Source organism: Falco naumanni, chromosome 10 (assembly GCF_017639655.2).
Source record: "Falco naumanni isolate bFalNau1 chromosome 10, bFalNau1.pat, whole genome shotgun sequence".
In the NCBI taxonomy this organism is placed as follows: Eukaryota; Metazoa; Chordata; class Aves; order Falconiformes; family Falconidae; genus Falco; species Falco naumanni.
Window position 1 is genome coordinate 32,053,414 of NC_054063.1, and position 22,823 is coordinate 32,076,236.

The 22,823-nt window shown below is 46.3% G+C and overlaps 1 protein-coding gene across 1 annotated transcript in view; it reads right to left on the reverse strand.

Moving 5' to 3' along the window:
- Positions 1-278: 278 nt before the first annotated feature.
- RIMS4 (regulating synaptic membrane exocytosis 4) overlaps positions 279-22,823 on the reverse strand; it is a 52,052-nt gene continuing 29,507 nt past the window's right edge. The window contains exons 2-6 of the mRNA XM_040609301.1: positions 17,070-17,211; positions 4,295-4,407; positions 3,546-3,647; positions 3,150-3,289; positions 279-1,277 (exon numbers count right to left, since the gene is read on the reverse strand). Coding sequence (XP_040465235.1) covers positions 1,059-1,277; positions 3,150-3,289; positions 3,546-3,647; positions 4,295-4,407; positions 17,070-17,211 — 716 coding nt within the window. The 3' untranslated portion in view covers positions 279-1,058. The remainder of the gene's footprint in view (positions 1,278-3,149; positions 3,290-3,545; positions 3,648-4,294; positions 4,408-17,069; positions 17,212-22,823) is intronic.

Sequence of the window (22,823 nt, forward strand, 5' to 3'; positions counted from 1 at the left end):
CTTGTCAGATGACAAACTGAGGTTTCTTTCTTCTGCACCCCCAGAAACCTCAATCTCCTTTCCCACGGCAGAATAAAACAGTCCTGTTTCAGGTCAGTCCACAGCACAACGGGAAGGGCAGCATCTCCGGCAGATATGTACCAGTACAAAGGAGATGGAAGAAAAGCAGGAGATAGAAGACATCGTGACTAAAGGATGCACGGCAACAAGTAAGGGAGTCAGTAAATTGCAGAACATTGTATCTGACAGTACAAAACATATCTCAAGCTGCAAGTCTGATGTTCAGCTCCCTCTTCTAGTACTTTTTTCTTTTTTTTTCTGAGCAAAATTGCAGTTAATTAGTCTGCTAAACTCGAACTTCATTCAAACTGTCTGGTCTAAGTAGGCGCTACTTATTCTCCCACCAAGTACGCTTCATCAGCAGTGTTAGACAAGTAATGCAGTAAAGACACTTGCTGGTAATTTGGCACAGTTTGAAAACACAGCAACGACAGCGTTACAGTTAACATGACTCAGTGATAGGGAACTGATTCTAAAGACAGAGCTGCAGGTTTCTTTCTTTTTCTTCCTTTCAAGAAGGAAGACCTGATGAAAAACCTAACGCTTCTCTTCAACTTTCTGTTCCTGCTCTTTTTAGGTCAGATATTGGCCTCTGAATTTCAGGTACTTTCTCGTGAAAGAATCCGTATTAGAAATTTCTAAGACACACAGTTAAGAAAAATTCCTTCCTTACTCCCCTCAAATTCTTTCAAATGCTGCAACTTTCCAGGGTTGATACTGATCTGAAACAAGGGTCCAAGAATGACAGCGAGAGAAGTGAAACAAGAGGTGTATGTCTAATTTGACAACTAGGACTCATGCCCCACGGCACCTCCTCCTCGGACGGAGAGGGCACAGCGCCCTCCCCCTCGTCTTCTGTCTAAGGTCACTGGTTTTTCCTCCTCTTCCAGCTCCACAAGAACTGATTGAACATGCATTGCGCTTGAGGTCAGAGTTCCAGCAAACAAAACCTTGACAGCATGTTTAAAAAACAAAAGCAGTTCCCCCTTCCTTACTCACTAAGACCTGTCACAGCAGGGTCCCACTGTGCTCTCCAGGGAAAGCTGTGAGGACTGACGCAGGAGCGGGCCTGTAGTGGGATCTACCATCGAGGAGGTTGGGAAAAGCTTGTACCATCCGATCGCTAAAGTTGACAAATCCAGTTCTTCCAGGAGGACCCTGGCGACTCCCATGAAGTGCTTGCGCTCCATGCGTCCATAGTTTCCCCAGACTATCACCTTAGGAACAAGAGGGGGGAGCACAGTTAATCCTCCAACTTGCACACCTGCTTGGGAGCACGAGTCTGATCAACCCTTCTTTCTGTTCATTCACCTTCCCAGGGCCGTACTACAGTCCGAGAAGAGCAGAAAGGTTTACCCTGCCAAAAGGTGAAGTGAAGCTCTGGCTGCTGGTTTGTGGTTGTTTTAAGCACAGTTTTACAAATTCTAATGTTATCAGACTTCCCCCCCCCCCCATGGAAAAGAGGTGAATCACAACATGGGTGAGACACCATTCTGCTGTTCTGCCTCCTGGGCAGGGACAGCATGTGCACGAAGCATCCTTGGAGCTGCAGCTCCAACACCTGCAGGTAAAACCTGGTCCTGGCACAGTAATAAGCCTTGGACACAACAAAAGGTGGCCTGGGGGGAAAAGGGCAGGAAAAATAAACAAAGAAAAAACAGGGGGGCAACAGTTTGTGTCAAAAGCCAAGTTTGAGGAAAAGAGGATGTCTTAGCTTCTGCACTCGGAGCTCGTGACGCAGGGCAGATGGAGACGAGGCACGGCTACTCACCTGGAGAAAGGGCAGGAGCTGAGCGCTGGCAAGTGGGACCAGTGACGCAAGGGGCACACATGGAGTGGCATGCAGGGGAAGCAGAACAGACTGCCGAGAAAGGCTTGCGGATGCAGAGGAAGGTCTAATGAAAGAGAGCTGGCAGACGAGCAGGGAAAGCTGAATCACACTTACGACACGATGGAGACCAGTGGGTGGAACAACAGATGTAGTGAGGGTCATGGGCTTAGGCATGCTGGAGATCTGCACGTGACCAAGTGGCCCTACGCGGCTCAAGACAAAGGTGACGACTGACTCCAGAGCGAGTCCGTGTTCTGAAGAGGAGAGCATGAGTACGATGGGTTATGACGGTGACTAGTGATGTCTGGCTAATCCTGACAGTTTCTTTCCCTAGGCTCCAAATAACCAGAACATTATTGACAAATGTCAATTAAAAGACAAAAATTAATGCTCTAGGTCAGCATTAGATGGAGCAAGCCACTGCAGAAAGTTGGTCTGGTGGCACTGCCACTGGCAGAGAGCCAAGCTCCTCATTTTATTCTCCTGGAATAAGTGCCTTCCTGGCAGCAAGGCAGCAGGTAAGGAAACCCACGCAAGGCAAAAACAGACCAAGCCAGGTCCCACCCCGTTTCAGTCAAAAATAGGCAGTCCCGTTGCAACGGGGCAAAAGGCTTCTAATTAAGGTAAATGAGGAAGAGCTCACTAATGAGAAGGATCCAGCAGGTTAGCTAGCAATTCATGTGCCAGTGGAGGTAAGCAATTGAAACTCGCAGATTAATTACATCAGTATTACCAGTGGATTTTAGCCAGGCTTTACTGGATGGAAATGATTTAGGTATGGATTAACAATGCAAATCACTCTTTGCTCTGGAAACATAGGTGCAGAATTGAAAATATGAGCATGGCAGAAAATATATGGCAGTAAAAGAAGAGGCAGAAAAAGGCAGGATTGGGTGATGGCCAACACAGAGTGCTCTGAATATGTATAAACGCAGAAGATAACCTATGCTGCAAGATTGTTCAGCATCTATAGGTACTACCTATCTCCTAACTGGGTGGGGACAAAAAGAATTAAAAAAATAAAAATCAATCTTTTCCTGGTAGGCACTCATGTTACCTGGCAGGGTGTCAAATAATAACGTTTGAGTATGAAAAAAGGTTTTTCTTTCCATTTGTTACATTCAGATCATCGATTGGTTCAATGAAAGCATTGGCTTTTTCTCATCTATGTTAATTATCCAGATCCCTTGCCAGACTTAATATCTTCCAGCAGAGATGGAAAAGAGAGATGGGCAGACTTGAGACTTGCTCATCTTACCTGTAATACTTTGCCCTGCGGGCTCTCAGCAAACAGTAACACCTGATTGTACAAAGGATCTAATGATTTGCGAGCCACTTTTGTCTTCTTTTTCGCAATGCACACGCCATTCTCTAGCAGGTAAGCTTTGATGTAAGCAGCTGGAAAAAATAAATATGGTCAAATAAGAAAAAATCTTCATGCTCACTTTAGAAAAGACAGAGTACCACGTCTCAGGTATTTCTAAAGAAGGCATTTACAACAGTGAAAAGATTTGCTCAAGCAGACTTATTTTCAATACTGCATACAGGGTGCTTATTCCTGCAGAAGCCAAGCAGAATTAAAATTTCTCCTATCAGCAAGCATCGCAGGAGGCTGGGGCTCAGTGAATTACTTTAGGAAGTCAAAGCGTACTACCTGGCAGAGTTTTGGAGCCGGGTTTTGGTGTCAGTCCTCGAGCCTGAATGATATCCACTTCTAGCTGCCCATTTCGCTCTTGCAAGCCAATTTCCACATCCCCTAAACCAAAGCATCAAAAGAGAAGACATTCAAAACAATACCTCTGTGGGTTACTAAAATGTTTTAAAAAAAAAGGTCTTCATGTCACACCTGCTAGAGCTCTAACAAACTGTAGGTCCCGAGTGCCTGATCTCCTCCTGCGTTACTCTGGAGCAGCTCTACAGCGATTCAAGCCCACATTTCCAAAAGCAAGCTCTACCGCCAGCCCTCTAACGTGGTGGCTTTGGTGACTCAGCCTCATACTCTTCAGCGGCAGCTAGCCTCTCATCTCTCCCAAACTGAAGCACCTAGAACTGCAGGCTGCTTTGGAAAATGCAATTACGGTGGACATAAGAAAATCTTTACAGAGCCCAGTGGGCCTTAGAGAGCAAGAAAAACGGGAAGATGCACGCAATGCATTTTCAAGATTTCAGCTGCGTTTTACTTAGTCTGTGCCTTTCAGATCTCACAGAGAAAAGCACAAAGCTGGTGCTCTCCTACGAACGCCGCATTTGCAGCAATCAGCAAAACCTTTCAGCCAAGCTTACTTGATTTAACAGAGAAATGGAGCGGGAGAACAGTAAATCAGCACACGCTGGACGCATTACTAGGGCTTGTACGAGCTGCCTGTTCAAGGTTAAACTAAAGGCACCTTTTGTGTTCCTTACCCATCGAGGTGGTGGCCAAGGTCTGACGCCCAACAAATTGTGCGGGTCCCATGCTCCCCAGGAAGTCACTGAACTGCCCAGCTGATGCCAGATGGACTCCACTGAAATTCAAGCTGCAAAAGAAATTGATTTTGGCAAGTTGTTAATTTGCATTTTAAAGCAACCCAGTAACTAAAGAACCAGATGTAATATATCTTTGAAATGAACAACATCAACAGAAGCCTTTTTGCTTTGCAAAACTCACTGATTCCCAAGCAGTTTAGTTACATGGAATCCATTTAAAAATCCCTTTCCCCACAGAAAAAAAAAACAACCAACACAGTAATGATTACAGGCACCAGTTGCTTGATACTTGTTTAACTATAACTAATTGTCTGTAAGGAAATTCTCTGTCTTTTCAGGCTCATACGCAGCCTGTCACGTTTTCCAGGTAGTGTTATAATCTTCCCAGCATAGTTTATGGGATGTCTCTTGGTAGCTGTCCCTTCCCAATCTTCGTTTATGGGGACAAAGCAAAGCATCTAGAGCAGTAATTAAAAGTGAGATGAGAGGTGCTAGCACCCGTCCCCTTGGGACTCAGTTTGCTATTTATTTATCACACACATACAAGGCGATGCATCTCCTTTTTGACCAGAGGGCCCCATTTCCTACCACCCAACACCAGGAGCATCCACCACATCCACTGTGCGGTCTTCACACCTGTTTCTGTGACTGGGCCTGAAGCAATCATGAAGAGCACCTGAACGCTGGTGCAAGGCTAAAGAGACAATACCCTCAAACACCAGCAAAACTTCTGCTGCAGTTACTGCAGTGAAACAAAACCTGCTGGGGGGACCGAGCATCCAAATCTAATCACCAGGCACCTGAGGCTGATCTATGGCATGGCTACATGCAGGTCACTGCCTGTGGACACAGGTGAAGCAACGCAAAAGGGTCAAACCTTGGGGTACACTGATACAAACCAAGATTTATACGGTGGTATCCTGATTTATGCAGCTGTTTCAGAGGTTGCGCAAAAACTTGCCGTGAATGGCCAGGAGGAGGCTTGAGGCCACCATTTGGCACCTATGTTTGTCCTGCAGGCATCTGCTAAACCATGAAACACACATTAAGAGCTTTACGCCGGGGTACCCATGCTACCGCGCCGGTTTTGCTCTCTGCCTCCAGGGAACCTGCTGCACGTCAAAGTCAGGCACAGTTACGAACCTCCTACACCTTTCCAAAAATCCTTGGAGGGGGACAATTACCCATGTAATGACACAGCTCCCTGCTTCCCCAGATTTGTTTCTTAGAAGGGTTGCAGTGAGGAGGCTGCACGTTCAGCGCAAGTGGAGCCACAGAGGAGCCTGCCTGCGGGGTGGGCTGGGAACCGCGGGCGCTCACGCAACTTGAGTCAGCCACAAAGATTCATTGATCCCCCGCTGCAAAGCCAGTTACGTTTGAAAGACATTAAAAAAAGAAGTGTTTTTAAAAAACCCACCCTATTCAGCCAAAGAAGTGTTAATTTCAGCTCTCATTAGCTATTTGCAGACCTTCTCTCAGCCCCACAGGAATATTTATTTATTCAGATGAGGAAGCCCGCACACACCCCTCAGCATCTTGCTGTGCACGAGACTAGAGACTAAGAGGACATGTCACTAGGACATATCCTCAGGACCAGTTCAGGGGGTGGCTCAGCTCACCGTGACTGGGGCACTAAGTGAGATGGCCACACTTCCACGGAGCACCGCACCCTCCCTCTGCACCGACCTGGCCCTCTGCGAAACCTGGTTATCACTGCTACAAGGGAGCTGCTGAGCCATCAGCAGGGAAAAACCTGCCCTTGAGCTCTTCACAAGTGTCACCCTTGTGGAAAGGGAGGAGGGTGTCTTGGTGTCCTGGAAGACAGGCTGGGGGGGGTGGAACTCTGCACCGGCTGGATTTTCCGCAGTTCGGTGTTTTTTCACCCTGCATCCGCTGTTTGCACAAACACTCCGGGTGATATTTTGAGATACTATAGAAACAGCAGGGTTTATAATTAGCATTAATTGCAGAGAAAGCTTAAGATTTTTCTTGGGTTTTCAGTATCACGAACTCTGCAGAGGCGCTAAGTGCATCCCTAGTGCCACCATCCACACTGGGGACAGAGGCAGCCCGGGCTGCACTCTGCTCCCTCTGGACAGGCACCGCCTGCCCCACCACCCAGCGGGTGCCTGCTGGGGCAGCCCTCTCTGGGGAGCAGCAGCCTGAGCACAGCACCAGGGCAGAGATGCTGGATTTGTAGCCAGGCTCCTGCTGATAGACTGCGCACAGACAGAGTGATGTCCCCAGGACTGGTAAATCGACAGGGACAGGGACGTGTGATGGGGAGAGCAGGGGAGCCCGGAGCCAGACGGGCTTTATCAGGCTCATGATTTGCCCATACAAGGAGGGAAGAACTGAGTCCTGGTGCACACAAGGACCAGCGAGACTCCTTGAGCCTGCTGGCTCAGGCATTTTGAGCTGCCCACAGAGTCAAAAAAGGATGAAAAGTAGTGCTTACAGAACCCAAAATAGTTCAAGCAAAAGGAGACCTGACAGAGAAAGACATAATGGACCATCAGTCAGAAGGTAAATGTTTTCTTTATTTTCCTCAACTCGTGGAAGATAAATGGGCCAAGCTTGGGTCTCACTCCTACCCTGGGGAGTATGTGACCTGAACAAGCACGTAAATAACAAGCTGGCAAGGCAACTCACAACTGTTCAGGGGAATGTTCACTGCTGTGCGCAAAACAGATGCTTAGGCTCATTAAAAGACGCTGAGGACCAGGAAAGCAGAGGGGAAATCCAGGACGGAGCAAAGCCTAGTGCTGCGAGAGCTCACAGCACACCCAGAAGCAGGTCTTGCAGCAATCCCTCTCCGGGGTGAAGTCCAGCCACATTACTGCATTGGGACACAAAGCTGGGAGAAGACCACTCGCAGAACTCTGCTTGCTGCAGGACAGAAGAGTGAGACCCTTCTGGCCCCTGAGGGCTCAAAATACTCCAAAAAACCCTGTCCAGGAAACCATTTCCTCTTACCTGCTGGGCAGACAGTCATGTCAAAGGCTGATGCAAAGTATCTGATCCGTGCGTGGAGAGAAACCACCCCGTGCTCTCACACACCTCCTTACCCCTCCTTTGGACAACGCTGCTAGCAAAGGCTCTGCCCAGCAGCTAGGGCAGCTCAGGAGAAAATAAAAGCACCTGCTAATGGAGCAGCCGATGCTGCAGCCTACATCAACGATCCAAAGCAATACAGCAGGAGAGCATGAAGAACAGCATTAAAAAGCACAGGAACAAGGGCTGTTGGGCTAAAGGTAAATGAATGGCAACTAGTGTCTGCAGCAAAGCTAAACATTGCTGTCGTCTCCACACAGATTCACAAGTCCAAGCACTTGGGATGACCTTGAAAGAATGAACGCTCCTCAGCGCAAGTGACAGCAGGAGGGCAGGACGTTGCTGCAGGGACACCAGGGCTGTGCCGCAAGCGCGGACCCTCGCACGGAGAGCAGTCAAGCTGCTGCTGGAGTGAATCTGCTGCTGCTTTGTAGCACCGAGGCTGATCTCAAAAGGAATGCCAAAAGCCCGCTTAAACACTCAGGCCAAGGTCAAGACTCCGGCAGTTTGGCTAACAGCCTCAGTTAATAGGTTTACTAGCACTGTATGAAACTCAATATTAGGTTAGACAGTTAATGTTCCCCGTTGTTATATTTGACTGGAAAGCGAAGACGTAGGGAATTAATTCTTTAATAGATTATGCCATTAGCTGGCGGGACTGGCTGCTATGTTGCACAGAGGTTGACCTTTTGCAGTGCTGCTTTATTAGACATTAGAAGCAGCAGCTCTAAATCAGGCTCCTTGGCTTTGACCGATTCCTGGACATATATTTGGATATTGCCAATAACCCTGGAATGGAAACAATTTCTGTCTGGAAAAATCATAAGCTACCTCCAAGAAAGTCATTGCTTCTCCCTTGAGAGGAGAGGGAAGGGGAAAATAAAACTGCAGAAATTTAGTACGAATGTGAATTAAAAACAGCAGGAACCATTTAGCTGCATCGGCTAAATTTAGGATGCTCAAATACAGCTCAGTGAGCTCTGTCTGTCAAGTGCTCAGAGAGGAGCCGGGATGCCGAGGTGAGGGGGCTGCGTACGGCGTGATTCTGAGATCAATGGGATAGACCTTACCCATTCACTCGCTTGCTTTTCCTGCAGCTGAAGCAGGGAGGAAAAGAGCTCCAGGGACCACTGTGACTTCTTCCAGCTCTTTAATTGCAACCCTGGTGCTCCCAAGAGTCCTCCCCTGCCACTCTGCATGCTCAGCAGACTTTTCCTGCCTGACCTCTGAAGAAACTGAGCCGTTTCTCACCTACCCTTGATTCAGCAGCCAGTCCTCCAGCTGAACCACCACACGCTAGATGTGCTGGCAGGGAGACATGCTCCCGACGGGATCTGCTGCAGGTGACGGTGGCAGCTCCACCCTGGGAGACAGCCAGCAGATGGATTTCATACACACTGGAGTGACTCTGGAAAGCCCTTCCCCTCTCATCATCGAGCATGCCTCTCCCTTAAGGGGAGAAATCGCTACAACCTGGTTATCACAAATACCAGATATGCCTTTTTTTTTTTTTTTAATTGCAATCTGAAAAAAAGTGCTAAAAATAGCTGGAGGAATAAAGAGGGGGCATTTCGCAGCTGACTTGCAAATAGCAACTGTCATAACCAGCAGGGCCCCGGGGAGCGAGGCTGCGGCAGGGCCATCTCGCGCTGACAAACAGCCACACACAGGGAGGATTAACAGGTGACACTTGTCAGCCTTTTGTCTAAAGGGCACAAATCCTCCACTGAGTGAGGGCAGCACAGCCTTTTGAACAGGAAAAAGAAATTAATTATCTCTTCTCTGGCCCTCTGCTTTTGCTAATCATGATTCATGGGCTCTGCTTTGCCACAGCTGAATGAGAATGATTTTAATGAAGTTAAAGATTATGGGGTTTGCTGCGGGATTCGTTGCAAGTCGAATGTGACTCCATTACTGACTTGAAGGCACGGAGAGGTCAGTGACACCTCCAGGGCATCAAGGACAAATGAAGGACATTCTGCCAGCGGACCTGCAGACCACTGCCCTGGGCTGTGGGTAAGGAGGCAGCAGCAGGATGACACTGGGTACTATCGACCCCGGGCTCTCCGAGCTCACCAGCGTGGAGCAGCATCAGCAGAACCCCCCAGGAACAGTTTGCACAGGCGCTCCACCCCAAGGCTCAACACAGGCTGCAAACCGCATTTCAGACACGTGGATAAAACACCCGTTTGTCAGCCCAAGCCGTCCCTGGCACTGCAGCCAGCCAGCAGGGAGGCCTCCCCGCGCTGCTGAGGGCATGGCAGCGTGGGCACACCTCGGGAGAGCAGGGGACAGCGGCTCTTCTGCAGTCGTTTGGACACCCGCGAGAGGGAGACAAGCCCACGCAGAGCCGGGGCTGCGAGGCTGCAGCTGGCAGGCAGAGCCCTCAGCCCGGCCCGCAGCTGCCCGGGTGAATCCCCAGGCAGAACATGGTCCTCATTACCATTCCTGACTTCATGCAACAGCACCAACGATTTCTTTCTCTTGCAGAATAAAACTGCGTGTTCGCTCAGTCTTAGGAACCCTGCCCTTAAACTGGGGCTGAGATTGCCTAGATGTTCTTCTTTTAAACACAACATTCATAATCCTGATTATTTAGGAAATCTGTGCAGTAGTCTCTGAAGACTGTGCTCCTGCGTTGCACGCTATAGGTCAGGGCATATGAACTCTGTCCTCTGTGGTGTAATTTAAGAGTGGCTTAAAGGCTCTTTGCCAGCTGCTTACTTCCCTACTCTTTCAAGCTAGCAGCACTCCCTGACTCACCTCTTGCACAGATCCATGCCCTTCCTCTCCGCGTGCAAAGCATCACGCAGCCGGTTCCCTCACAGCAAGGCTGCTGCTCTTCACACGTATTAGGACGGAGAACTAGCTTTTCAATGTTTCCTTGTCAACTGCCCAAGATCTGAATGCTTAGATGGACAGTGCTGATTTCAATATGAAATGGTATAAAGAAAATTCAGAGCACCTGTGCCGATCCCTCTCATGCCGCATATGTGGCTCTGCTCAGCCTCTTCCACACCCCCTCCCAACGTCTGCGGCGCATTAGCATGCAGAGTGTGTGACAGCACAGACACATTTAGGGAAAATGTATCATTAATTTCTTTTCCTGTCCATGCGGAGTTTATCTGACCTCTTTTCTAGATCTATTTTTAAATTGCTTCTGGGACTCTGTATGCCAGGTATACCATTATGCTGTTGCAAGCATCTGCAGAATCGGCTTGTCAAAACCTTGCAAAACTTACAGAAAATACGGTAAGAACCCATCTCCACAGGTAACTCGGTTCACACCCAGGTCCCAAGGCCAGAGCAGTCTTATTTACATCATTCATGACAACTGCCTAACCTATTCTTAAAAACCCTCCCTAGAGAATTTATTCCTGTGCTTTGCTTTACTTTTTCCTTCCACATCTTTCTCCAGCCCTTCCTCTTTGCACATCAGACCTCAAACACAATTCAAGTATTACCAGTTCAAAGCACAGACCAGCATGTTCCCTTTCTTTTGCCCTTGCTACAGTACTTCTCAATTCTATCTTACAAGACTTTGGGACTGGTCTCAACTGTACCAATCTGTAACGGCCACACACTGCCTGCTACATCTGTGCAGAAGAAATGTAGGGTGAGGTATTCACCTCCTGCTCCCTTCACAGGCGGGGTGTAACACCCTTTTATTGAAGAGCTCTGTCAAGGGGAGGGGTATTTCGAGAAGACTTTGTCCTCCCCCTTGGACCAAATCCCCATTCCTGCTGCCCTATTACACCTGCACATCTTGCCCTCTGCCGAGCCGTGCTGCTCCACCGCTGTGGGTTCGGCCAGGTGGGTGCTGGTGAAGCCAGGCAGCTTCCACGCAGCCACCCCCCAGCACACCCAGAGAACAGCTATTTTCAGAAGATAACATTTTGTCTTGTGCTTTTCATGGATTTATTCACACTATCCACACAGCCGCCTATTTGCTATCAAGTCTTTAGAAGCAATACGCTTTTAAAGAGGTGCTCCACCACGTCCAGTGTGTACATGGGGTGTGTTTGGGCTCAGAAATCATTGTTCTGTTCTCGTAAATATTTCCTAAAAGATGACTTTTTTTTTGTCCACTTAGGACAGAAAGTTGCAGTTAACAAGCAAGTTGCCTACACACAGCCATGCAACTGAACGGTTTGACTTGCACAGCTGAACTAATAAATTTGCTGTATGTCTGCATCTAACACCTACCTAAGTTCTCCAGCTCTATCTTTAAAAAAACAGGGACAGCAACACATACTTTCTTCATCCAGAAGAAAGGGGGAGGGGGGAAGTCTCCTCTGAGATTGATAACATATTTGACAGTTATTTTATTTGAGCATAAAAAAACCCATCAGAATTCCAATTTCAGGCAGCAGTAACAATCACGCTCATCCATATTGCATGTTAAGGTCTTTTAAATCGCATCTTACACACAGAAGCCAAGCAGGTATCTGTCAGCTAAGGAGGAAGGCAGAACTGGTTAATTTAACAACCATTGCCCCCATCTTTAAAATATTTATGGTGCGCATGAGGAATTACTAATACAACACACACCTGACTACATAGTCAGGGGACTGGGCACACAGCCCCTTACCCTGTCAAAGTTGATGTGAATGCTGCAGGAGCCTTCACGTTGGCTGGAAAGGTTTTCTATGAGCATCTATCCCTGCAGGACCCAAACCCAAGGTAACCCCACACCTCTCCTCTGCCAGGCAATATCCCCATTTCTGTCTCTCAACAAGCTCAGCTTCTCTCCTGGCCACTCCACTTTCTGCAATGTTTTTAGCACTCTGATGTGCCATCTTATGTGCTGTAACACACTGTGCTCCACTCGCGTATCCGATTCCTTCTGCTGTATGAATCCTGCCACCTAAATGGTGCTATAAAAACCACGCAGTGCATTTCGTACAAAGACCTCCTCCATTCCCTTCCCCAACTTACCAGGCTAACTCCATTTTTAGCAATCGCTAGTCATCTCAGATGCGCTGAATAAAAGATAGCTACCTGCCTTCAGAGAGCAATTTTGCCTGTTCCCAAGAGGTTGCCGAAGGTGGGATTCACTGTATTTACTGCTGTAACTGCAGCTCTCAAGGTCACATCCCTTCCAAGTCACCCTGGTCAAGCTTAACAGGTTTAACATGTGCTGTAGATGAACAGGCTGACTGATTTCTTGATCTATTACAGAAACAATCTCTGTGCCTTTCCCAGTTTCCATCTCAAAAGGCCTTTATTTCTTATAGCCTGAAGTGTATTAACAACACATTTCATTACATTTTTTTAAAAGAACTCAAATAAAATGAAAGCCCTACAGATAATTTTCTATGAAAGAGTCTAAAAGTCCTCTGGCTTTGGATACCAAGGTGCATTTAGGAATCAAGTCTTTTGGTAACTCTTAAACGATGATTTGAGTTATTCAAATGAAGGACAATTTTTGGTGAAGAAAAGTGAATTTTTACGTGGCCATACGGTCACAAGCCAAGACAGTATTTTCTCCAGCTTCCTTTTAGCTATCGCTCCACAGTAAAGCAGAGAAGGGCAGGCAGCTCTCCCAGCCCAAGTTCCTTCCCAGCACTGGTTCACATCAGCACAGATGAGAGAACTGGTAGAAACTTGTAGAAACAGCACGAGGCAGCACAAAGCCGAGAGGTGCGAGGTGCCCGTGCTGGCGGCACATGTGCCAGGCTGCATTCTGCCTCCAACCCTTGTGACACAGCGGTGGCTTCAGGCAGGGCTCGGGCTGGTGCTGCCCTCACAGTGGGGAAAGAGAGATGATAAGGCTAACAAGATGCTTCCTTGCTGGACAGGCAGCATAGTCTCAGATAATACAAGAACGATCCTCTAAGTCTTCGCTAGTCATTACTTGCTGTGCTTTTCTAAGGGAAAATCACATTAGCTCTCCGTAACTTAATCATCTCAGCAGTAGCCAGCAAGAACAAAAAACCTGGCGAGTACCACTTACTAGGGACTATGGCAGTTAACGGTGTTTTGTTCCAGGTCCATTTTTGTCTTTCTGCTGTGTTTTCAGAAAGAAAAGTCATTGGCAGGAACAAGTTACACACAAGTCCAGAATCTATTGCTTTCTGAATGTTGTACATGGTCTCGTGCAGCTGCAGCAAAACTCAGCCAAAACAAGATGTATGTTGTGCAAGAGCCAGGACGGAGCTGGAGATCTCTGTTGAATCTCTGGAGTTTGTTTGTGAGTTATTGAAATATCCAGAATTTTATCCTTGCACTAATCTTGGGTGTCCTGGGACTACCTGGTAGGCACTTGCTACAGTGGGTAACTGTCCTCTCATGCAGCTTTTAAAGTACATACATAGAAGAAAATACTGCTGTAGAGATTTGTAACCAGTGCTAAGACTGGTCTGGGTGAATGATGAATGGAAACATCTGTTTGTGAGAAAGCACAACCAACCTGTCAGCAGCAGACCTGCCCTCTGACAACAGGAGGACCAACAACAAGGTTAGAGAGCATATCGCATCCACAGCCTGTCTGAAAGCACACTGCAGCCACGAAGAGCCCACAAAGAAGGGAACAAAAAGGTAGCAGCACTGCTTAAGATCCACAGAGATCAAAAAGAGCAAGACCTCAAGGTGAAAGATTACACTGTAATAACAGGCAAGCCCGAGAAAGCATCAAAAAACTAAGCCCAAGAGCCGGTTTGTTGTGAAGAACAACTCAGGAGACAGATGGTGTCCCTGGTCCTCCCTGCAGCACACAACGGAGCCTGCCTGCAGCACCTGGATGCACAAGGCTTGGCGCCTGCAGGGGCGGTGAGAGCACAAGCGAGTGAAACCTAGAAGCACGAGTGACTGAAAACAGTTTTTGTTTAGAATAAATATAGTCTTTCCCTTCTATAAAGTCTCACATTGAGTTTTATTATATAAATTTCCTACACGAGTGCACAACCACTGTGCAGTATAAAAGCTGAGTAATATGGCTGGGGGACTTTTCGTATGGCAAAAAACTAAATGAAGCAGCGTGTTGATACTGTCAGCATTTACTGGCATGCTGTATGAGCTTAAACTCCAGGAGCTGGAATTTAAAGAACAGCTAATCTTCAGTATACTTCATCTTTAGGTAAAACCCTAAAGGGAATATTTTGTTGAAGGAGGGCCTAACATATCTGAGGGCAAGTACATCCTGTAGTAAGCATCTCCATAAAAATAAAAAAAAAAAGTGGATTTCACGCACTCTGGTACTCAGAGAAAAAGCAGCATTGCTCAAAATCACACACTACAGAAAATTCTTTGCGATACTTTGCGCTGGCACAGAGCAGTTGTAGCTCGCTGCCACCAGCTCACCGCAACAAACACAAAAGCAGTCAAATGGCATCACTTCTCAAAAGCACCTTTGTATGTCTGAGAGCAGGTGTTTAGGCCTTCTGCAACAAAGTTTCACCAAATCTTTGATCGTTTCAGTGTGCCGCCTTTGGAAGCTGTCCTTTTAGTTCTTAAATTGAAAAGGTTTATAAAAACATACAGAAGTTGAGAAATAAGCCCTCTTGGAAGATGAGGCTTTGAATCCATTTTCTTCCCTGTGCGAACATACCAAAGAGATGCATGGGCAGGGAGAACTAGGGCAACCTCATCTTGCTGAAAACCAGGGGTTTGGCAGTTACTGGTGAAAACTGTCTCTGACCTAGGAATCTGCATCAGTCAGAAATCTAGCATTAAAAAAGAAAATAAACTTGCCACAGCTAACACAGTCATATGGATCTTCACTTTGCCTCCCTGGGAACACAGCTACAGCAAATGAGAGAGGTCAAGAGAAATCTGATTTAGGAGAATACGTTTCTGTCCCTCAAAGCTATTCCCCCAACAATTCCTTTCTTTGCTGCAGGAGTAGAGCGCAGAGAAACTCCTCTCTCACCATGTTTCAAGAGAATAGAGCCCTCTTAGCTCTTTGTACTCTTCGCCCTGTTTGCTTATCAATTGTGGCTCAGACAGATAGCTGCAATTCCCACTGGCTTTCCAGAAGACATCAATTATCCCACCTAAGAACAAAGCATCCAGGAACCACTTAATCACGCTTTTCAGAGAAGTAAGAGGAGAAACCGCCCCATCCCTGGCAGAGGGGCTGGCAAGGATGTTCTGGCAGCGTTCAAGATTGGAATACCAAATGTTAAGACTTGTTCTAATACAGACAATTTGGATTGCAAGACAGGATTTGTCTTCCTTTGTTGAGCTGATAGCTACATGCTGCTGGCCTTCAGGGTAAAACAGTACTTGTATGGGTGCAATATTCTGTTGGCAGAAATATTCTCTCTCCAGGAAAGCCCAATCAAAGCAAGCCAGCATATGTAATGATAGGACACAGACCTTTCGGAGAATTATATCCCTTCCCAGGAGGGCAAGCTAAGTAAATATAAAAAGGAAAGAATTCTACTCTGCATGAAAGCAGATTTTTACCCCACATTGCCAAGGGACTGAACCTAATCACTAATCCTCTGCATCTCGTAGCAGAGACAGAACTCCAAGCCACAGGACTGTGCTGGTGTAGCAGGAATATTTCCCTGGAGACAGCAGCTCACAGAAGAGATAAGGTACATCACAGCTTTGGAGTGACAAGATTGCTATCGCAGCCTGTGCTTCATTACTATTTCCAACCTTCAGCACAGATCTATGATGCCTTTCCAGGATTAGCCTACTTCTAACGCTAAAGAAAGTCTCTCTTAATTTACAGCCTGTTACTTATTTAACACCAGAATCACATTAATTGAGAGCGTTTTTGGACTATCCCAGCATTTTAGCAGTACATTGTACTTGGAATATCACGTAGGGCTAGAGAGAGTGTACAGAGCGATGCCAAGTGTGGTGCCTGGCTAAAACAGAGAAAGTTTTAGGTATACAAACATTTTCACCTCACACCTAGAAGCACGGAATCTGATGGTATATATTACCTCCTTTTTTAAGTACTGGGGGTTTTTCACCTCCAAACATTCCCATGAATAGTCATCTTAATAAAATTATTATAATCTCCATATACGGCTTCAAATAGTGGAAACAGAAAAACCAGAACTGGAGACAAGTCAGCCCCCAAAGTTCTGGCCTAAGGATCCCCTGCCTTGCATTTTGGTATAAAGCCTAAATGCAATAAAGCGTGTTATAATTTTCCTTGGGGTCAAAAGCCTTTTCTAAAACACATTTTTTTAGGACACTTAACTCAGACGAAACGAAAGAAAATTCATTACCAAAAGTATATGCATGCTTCTAAATATGTATTTTGGCATGAAAATGATTATTTTTATACTTGCATCCTTTTTATCACCTTGGCACTTACCCCCAAACCAAAGGGCTGTTCTGAAACAGGGGAGGTGAACAAATATTGTGCAACATTAACAAGTACTGGCTTATAATTTATTACCAGTAACGAGCCTCAGCTACTCAACCTGAATTATTCTTCTAAAGGTAAAGTGGTTAAAAGTAATGGGGATCTGCTTCAGCTCAGAATAATGAGGACACTAAAACAAGTATATAAACAGATAAGTATGTCCCAGCTATGCAGGCAGAGAGAACTGCTCTAATTGAATGGGCAGTACACCTGCAGCATAGGCAAGTCAGAAAAACACATCATCTATCATGCTGGAGGGAAATTAATAGGTACATGAAGAACAGCGCATCCCACAAGTGATTACTCAGCTCCCTTTCAGCGACTTACTTTCCCTCGGATCCATAGCTGTTCATGCTGTCCTCAATGGACTCATGGCTGGCCTGACGGACGGTCCGGCTGGGCATTTCAACAGCCAGCCCAGTTTCTGTGCTCCTTTGGATGGCTCCTTTGAGTCTCCGACCATCCCCATCTAGGAACAAAAGGGGGGAAAAAACAGTAGTCAGCTATCGTTCCCAGCACCTTTCACAATGACAGAGTCAAGGAGAAGCAGAGAAGGTCTTTCAGAAGGTCAGCCTGGCATCTGGTAGCCAGGCAGCACTTGGTTCTCACGCAGCATTCTGTTACTCAGCCCTACTTCATCAGCAGCTCCCAGTCAACTTTGGAACAAACTCAAGTGCTCCAGCAAGCCAGGGCCCAGCAGATACTCAAAACATACACACCACCCTACCTACTCTCCAACCATTTGTACCAATTAATTATGCATCGCGTACAGGTGCATGCAGGCACACAAGCTGGCTATATAGGGAGCTACCAGTTTGGGAACACAGCAGCAGTGACCACAGGCAGAGCCGAGGCACACAGCCCGACCATGCCTCAAAACGTTTCCCAAATCCCATGTTGCTGCCTCAGAGCAGCCAAAAGCCACAGGTAAGCACCAAGGCAGCAGAGTGGAGGAAGAGGTCAGGCAGCACCAGAAGTGCTGTGAAGGCAGCAGCCCTTCCCGACGGACCACAGGGGAATAGTTGAGTACGGCCCAAACATTCCCTGGTGGCCCCTGGAAAGGCACCAGCAGTGGAAAACCCTGGAGAGGACTATTCCCCTTCGTACATGCCCTCAGCCACAGCGCAAAGGGAATTAAGTAGGTTCTGGTTCCCCCTGGGTGCAGTCTTCAGAGGCTCAGCCCTCTGAAATTAACAGCTGCTATTTTCATCTTCCATCCCTAGCAGTCTGTTTCTCAGAACAAACCATGTTATGTAATGAATATGTAATGAATACCATTACCATTAATTGCTTTAGCTGGTGCTAGGAAGCTCCAGATTTCATCCCACATACAGCACTCATCCTGAAACACATCTGCTACAAGTTTTCTGAACAAAGCAGAATTATCTAAATCCTTTAAAGATGCTCGCCTGTTAACCTGATTCAGGCAACAAACCTCTGACCCGCGGTGCCCTCAGAAAACCACCGGCTTTTTGAGTACCACCCCTGGAGAAGAAATGACCCAGCTAGTGAGCCTAGAGAACTCAGGATAACCAAATATTAAACAGGTCTTTCCCAGCTACTTTGGGAATATAAGGATATCTGTAATAACCTGTATAAAATACGCAAAATGTTGTTAGTTGTTTTGTGTAGCAAGCTGCTTGACCCAAATTACTTTTATTTAGATCTTGGTGTGAACAGGCACTTAAAAAAAAAAAAAAACACAAAAAAACCCCAAAACAGTAAGATATCAGAAATGCTTCCTCCTATCCTACTTCTCAAATTATACCTACACTGAAATGCAAAGAAAAATTTTCCTTAAGTACAGCTATACAGTCCCTTTTCCTCTGGTATCATGAGGTTTCCAAGTGGGTAAACATGTTGGCTCCAGGGCTCTGTACCAACTGCTGTCCCCACATATGGTGCAGCATGTCCCTATGGGCTAAGAGGACAGAATATGCATGTTCCTGGTTAACACTAACCACAGTTTGTATTGTTTGTGTGCCTAGAGCAACATATGAAGTACATTGTATAAATCAGTAAGTTACACAAATGTAAAACACATTTTTAATGGGCCTTCAAAATCCAGACCTTCAGGCAAGAATAAGAACGTAGGCATCAACGAAAACAAAGCCTTGTGAAATGGCCTCACCTACTCTCCCGACCACTGCAGAACATCTGCAAGCCTCATACAGCTTGTTGGATCCTCTGATGGCCTTTGTAGGTTCCTTTCAGAGAGCATCCCACATCCTTGTAGGCAGACTTAATGGTCCATTTAATTTGTCTCGCATTCACCTCCACAAACAATCTTTTAGTCACCTACACCCACCGATGCCCCTCTCCCCTTCACGTGTGCGCTCTCAGAATATTCATCCTTCTGGTGCCTTTCAAGTTAGTTCTACAAGAGCTTTGGGGTAGGCAACCCACAGGCAAAGCAGCAAATGAGAAACGTAGGAAAGAAATTAAAAACACCCTGTTGCCCGATTATGCAGACAATTCGGCTGGCACAGGACAAGTTCAGCTGTAGCACCACAACGCAACAGCTCTGCACTGCTGGCTTTCTGTGAGTGGGTGGCCTTCTAGTATTCCTGATCGCTGTTACAGCTATGACACATGGATATTCTTATTTAAAAATAAATAAATAAGAAAAAGAAAATGTACCAGACAAACTCTGGAAAGCAAGACAACAGGAATAGATGACAAGGATCTTTCATTCCTCCCTCCTCTTCCAGACAGAGATGCACAGCGACTCTTGCTCTCACAAACCATCTCCCGTTATTCTGGTAAAAGGTTTCTCCAGCCTTTTCCCAGTCTCTTTTCTTCTAGGAGTTTCACTTGAACAGAAGGGGAGTAACATATATGGCCAGAAAGGCAAGCTCCCATACCACTGCAACCAGAATCAAGACTAAAATAGGATAAGAGATAAGCATCAGCACCAGAGATGCCATCAGAAATGGGATATAGGTTCCTAAACTACCCACATAAATCCTGCATGTCAAATTTCACCCACAGTCAGCATGTAATAAAAATGCAATGTTTTAACCCCCTCAGTTGGGAGAGAAAGGCAGATCAGGAGCAGCACACCTGGAAAGGGTCAGCACAGAAAGGAAATAAATATGGACAAAGCTGCACTGCTTGTCTGCGGACCAAAAACATTTCACAAGCAATAGTCACCTACTGGCAACCTTCTCTGGTCACCGTGGAGCACGGCACAGGGGTTGTGTCTCCGCTCTTGCCTGAAATCTTATGCTTCAACACATTTGCAAAGCAAGGAGGTAAATGACACATGTCTATCTGGGTGTTGCCTGTCAAAACCATTTGTCTAAATTTAACCGTTAGCGGTATCTGGAACAAGTAAGAGTAGTATCGACGCTTTCTGCAGTGTCACCAGATTTATTCCCTGCACCTTTTCCAGTTAAGCAGTAAACGGCAAAGGTTAAGCAGCCAGCCAAGCCTGCAGTGCAACGCGCAGCTGAAGAGCAGATTCTGCTTCAGGATGACCTTGGGAAGAAGAAATTTTTTGCTCAAATCTCCAGGATGAAGATACACAGCACCTCACAGGTGCCAAGAACCAGAAGGGACCAGCAGACACATTGCCAAGTTCTCTGCGTTGACAGGCGCTTAGATTTTGCTCTGTTCAGCCAAACAATTTATGTTTGGCTAAAGAATATCTCCTAAAAAGCTACCCACTCTGGAAGGTATCGAGAGATGAAAAATCTGCCATTTGCCTGTGCAGTTTATTTCACTACCTGACATTTAGAGATGTGCCTTAAGTTCGTCTGGTTTCAGCTTTCACCAAGCAGGTTTTTTAATGCTCTTCTCTACTACTAAGGCGGCTTTGTGTTCTCGCTATAAAGACTCTTCTGCAGCGTAATCAAGTCGTCATCTCAATCTTTTTTGACAAGTTAAACAGACCAAACTCTTTATGTTTCTCATGCTGACATTTCTTTCTCATGCCCTTGAATCTTTTCAATGACCTCCCCAGGTTTAGAATGCCCTTTTGAGAACACGCACAGCAGAACCGGAGACTGCGTTTTAGTGCAAAAACATGTACAGAGGTAAAAATCAGCTTGTGCTCTCATCCTCACTGCTTCTGCTTGCATCTCCCAAGGCCACAGCAAGCTTCTGGTACAGCATCACACCCTGTCTGGACTCAGCGCAGTCCCTGCCTGTCCTGCCAGTACAACCTTTCGGAACATTATATTAAGAAATAAGTAAGAAAAAAACATTTCATTTGAAGACAGTAAAAACAGCTCTATACAACTCCAATACTCTTTACTATCCTTCCAATGTGCATATCACCTGTGAATTTAGTGAGGTTTAAACTCAAGCTTGCTCCAAATCAAATGAAAACGCTGAATAGTGCCAGGCCTTCAAAAGAGCCTCCTGCCTTTGAGGTTTTTCCTTGACAACTGCTTTTTGAAATGTGAAGTAAGTTTTTAATCTATTTATCACATTTTTTTGGGTCATATTGTTCTAGGACAAAACCCTTACACACTTATCACACTTACCCAGATACTTGCTCCTACTAAAACTTGGAGAAAAAAAGTCTGACAAGACCCATTTTCCCTGAATCTTTCTTGACTGATATTAATTATATTCCGTCATTTTGTTCTTTATTAATTGGATCTCATTATCATGTTTCTCCTTATTCTGTCTGTGAGTGACATCAGATCAACTAAGCAAAAGTTCCCTCCAGACAATCCAGTAATGGATGAAAAGGAGTAAGGTGACCATGCGGGTGCCCTGCACAGCACAGAGCGTTCTTTGGAGAGTTCTCTTCCTTAAATATATTTTCAGCTGTCAGTCGCATCAAGAGGCGGCTCTTCTCAGGGATGATACCACTGAGAATCGTATTTACCTTAAACCTTGGGGGTGGGGAAAGTTAAGTGCAGCATTGTCCCCTTCTCTCCCCCAAAGGAAGGGCCACCACTTCTTATATCCTCTTCTACATCAGTCTAACACACCGCTCTTTGAGGCCCTTCCTCTCTGCTACCGACAGGTCTCTCCACACTCTGAGCCCATCAAGTCTTTAAAAATCCATGTGAGTTGTGCAATAGCTCATCACAAGGTCACGATCCTACGATAGATGTTTATTGAGCTGATGCTTCCAAGGGACAGAGTGCGCCCCTTTCATTGTTATCCTTACGCTCCCTCCTCTCCCATCGCTTCCCTTCCCCCACCCAGGCACTTGGTACCTTCCTTCTCTTTTCCTTTTTGTTTTCAATTTTTTCCTCCATGTTGGCTCAGTTTGCTGGATGCTGCCAACACAAAAAGAAACCAGCATGATGCATGTGCTATGGACACTCCCAGACTTCAGAATTAATTTATATTGATTTAACCCCCGAGACTAGGAATTGACTGAATTTCAACTGGATCAGCTTTGTTCCTAAATTAACCATCTGCTTCCAAACACAGAACACATTGGTACCCAAAGCACACAGCCACGCAGCACCAATACTGGCCACCCAATACACACCAAAGGTCCAGCTAAACAACCTGGTTCGCTTTTTTCCCTTCCCAAACTTCACCTTGGGATGCAAGAGGAAAATCCAGAAGGGAAATCAGTTGGATGCCTCCTTTCAGTTGTTCCTATTGCAAAGCTCTGGAAAAGATAACATTTTATATTTCCAGGAAAGATTAGTCCAAGCTTGAGTGAACAGACTGCATTTCTGTTGCTTTTCTTACCCAAGCCAAGCAGTATGCATCGATTTGCATCCACACATGCTGCAGGGTATCGACCTGGGCAGACTCTGCTCTCTGGCTTCACACCTGGGTTCCTCAGCAAGTGCATTATCTGCTTTGCTCCAAAATGAAGCCCAGGTACAAACCAGCACTTATGAAGCATGAAGAATTGACAAGTCCAGCAACAAAACACAGAAATCCCCATCTGACAGGCGTTATAGATCATGCAGAAGCAGGGATGAGGGGGATGAACCCTGCAGACAGCATCCAGGGGTACCAGGGGTGCCTGGCTGGACAGGACAGGACCTGACTGTTTGCAAAGGAGACCGGCCCTGAGCTCCACAGTGACTTATGCCAAACCTGCTTGCTCTATCCTTGGCTCAGACACGGACTTCAAGCCCCTTCATTTTCCACAGC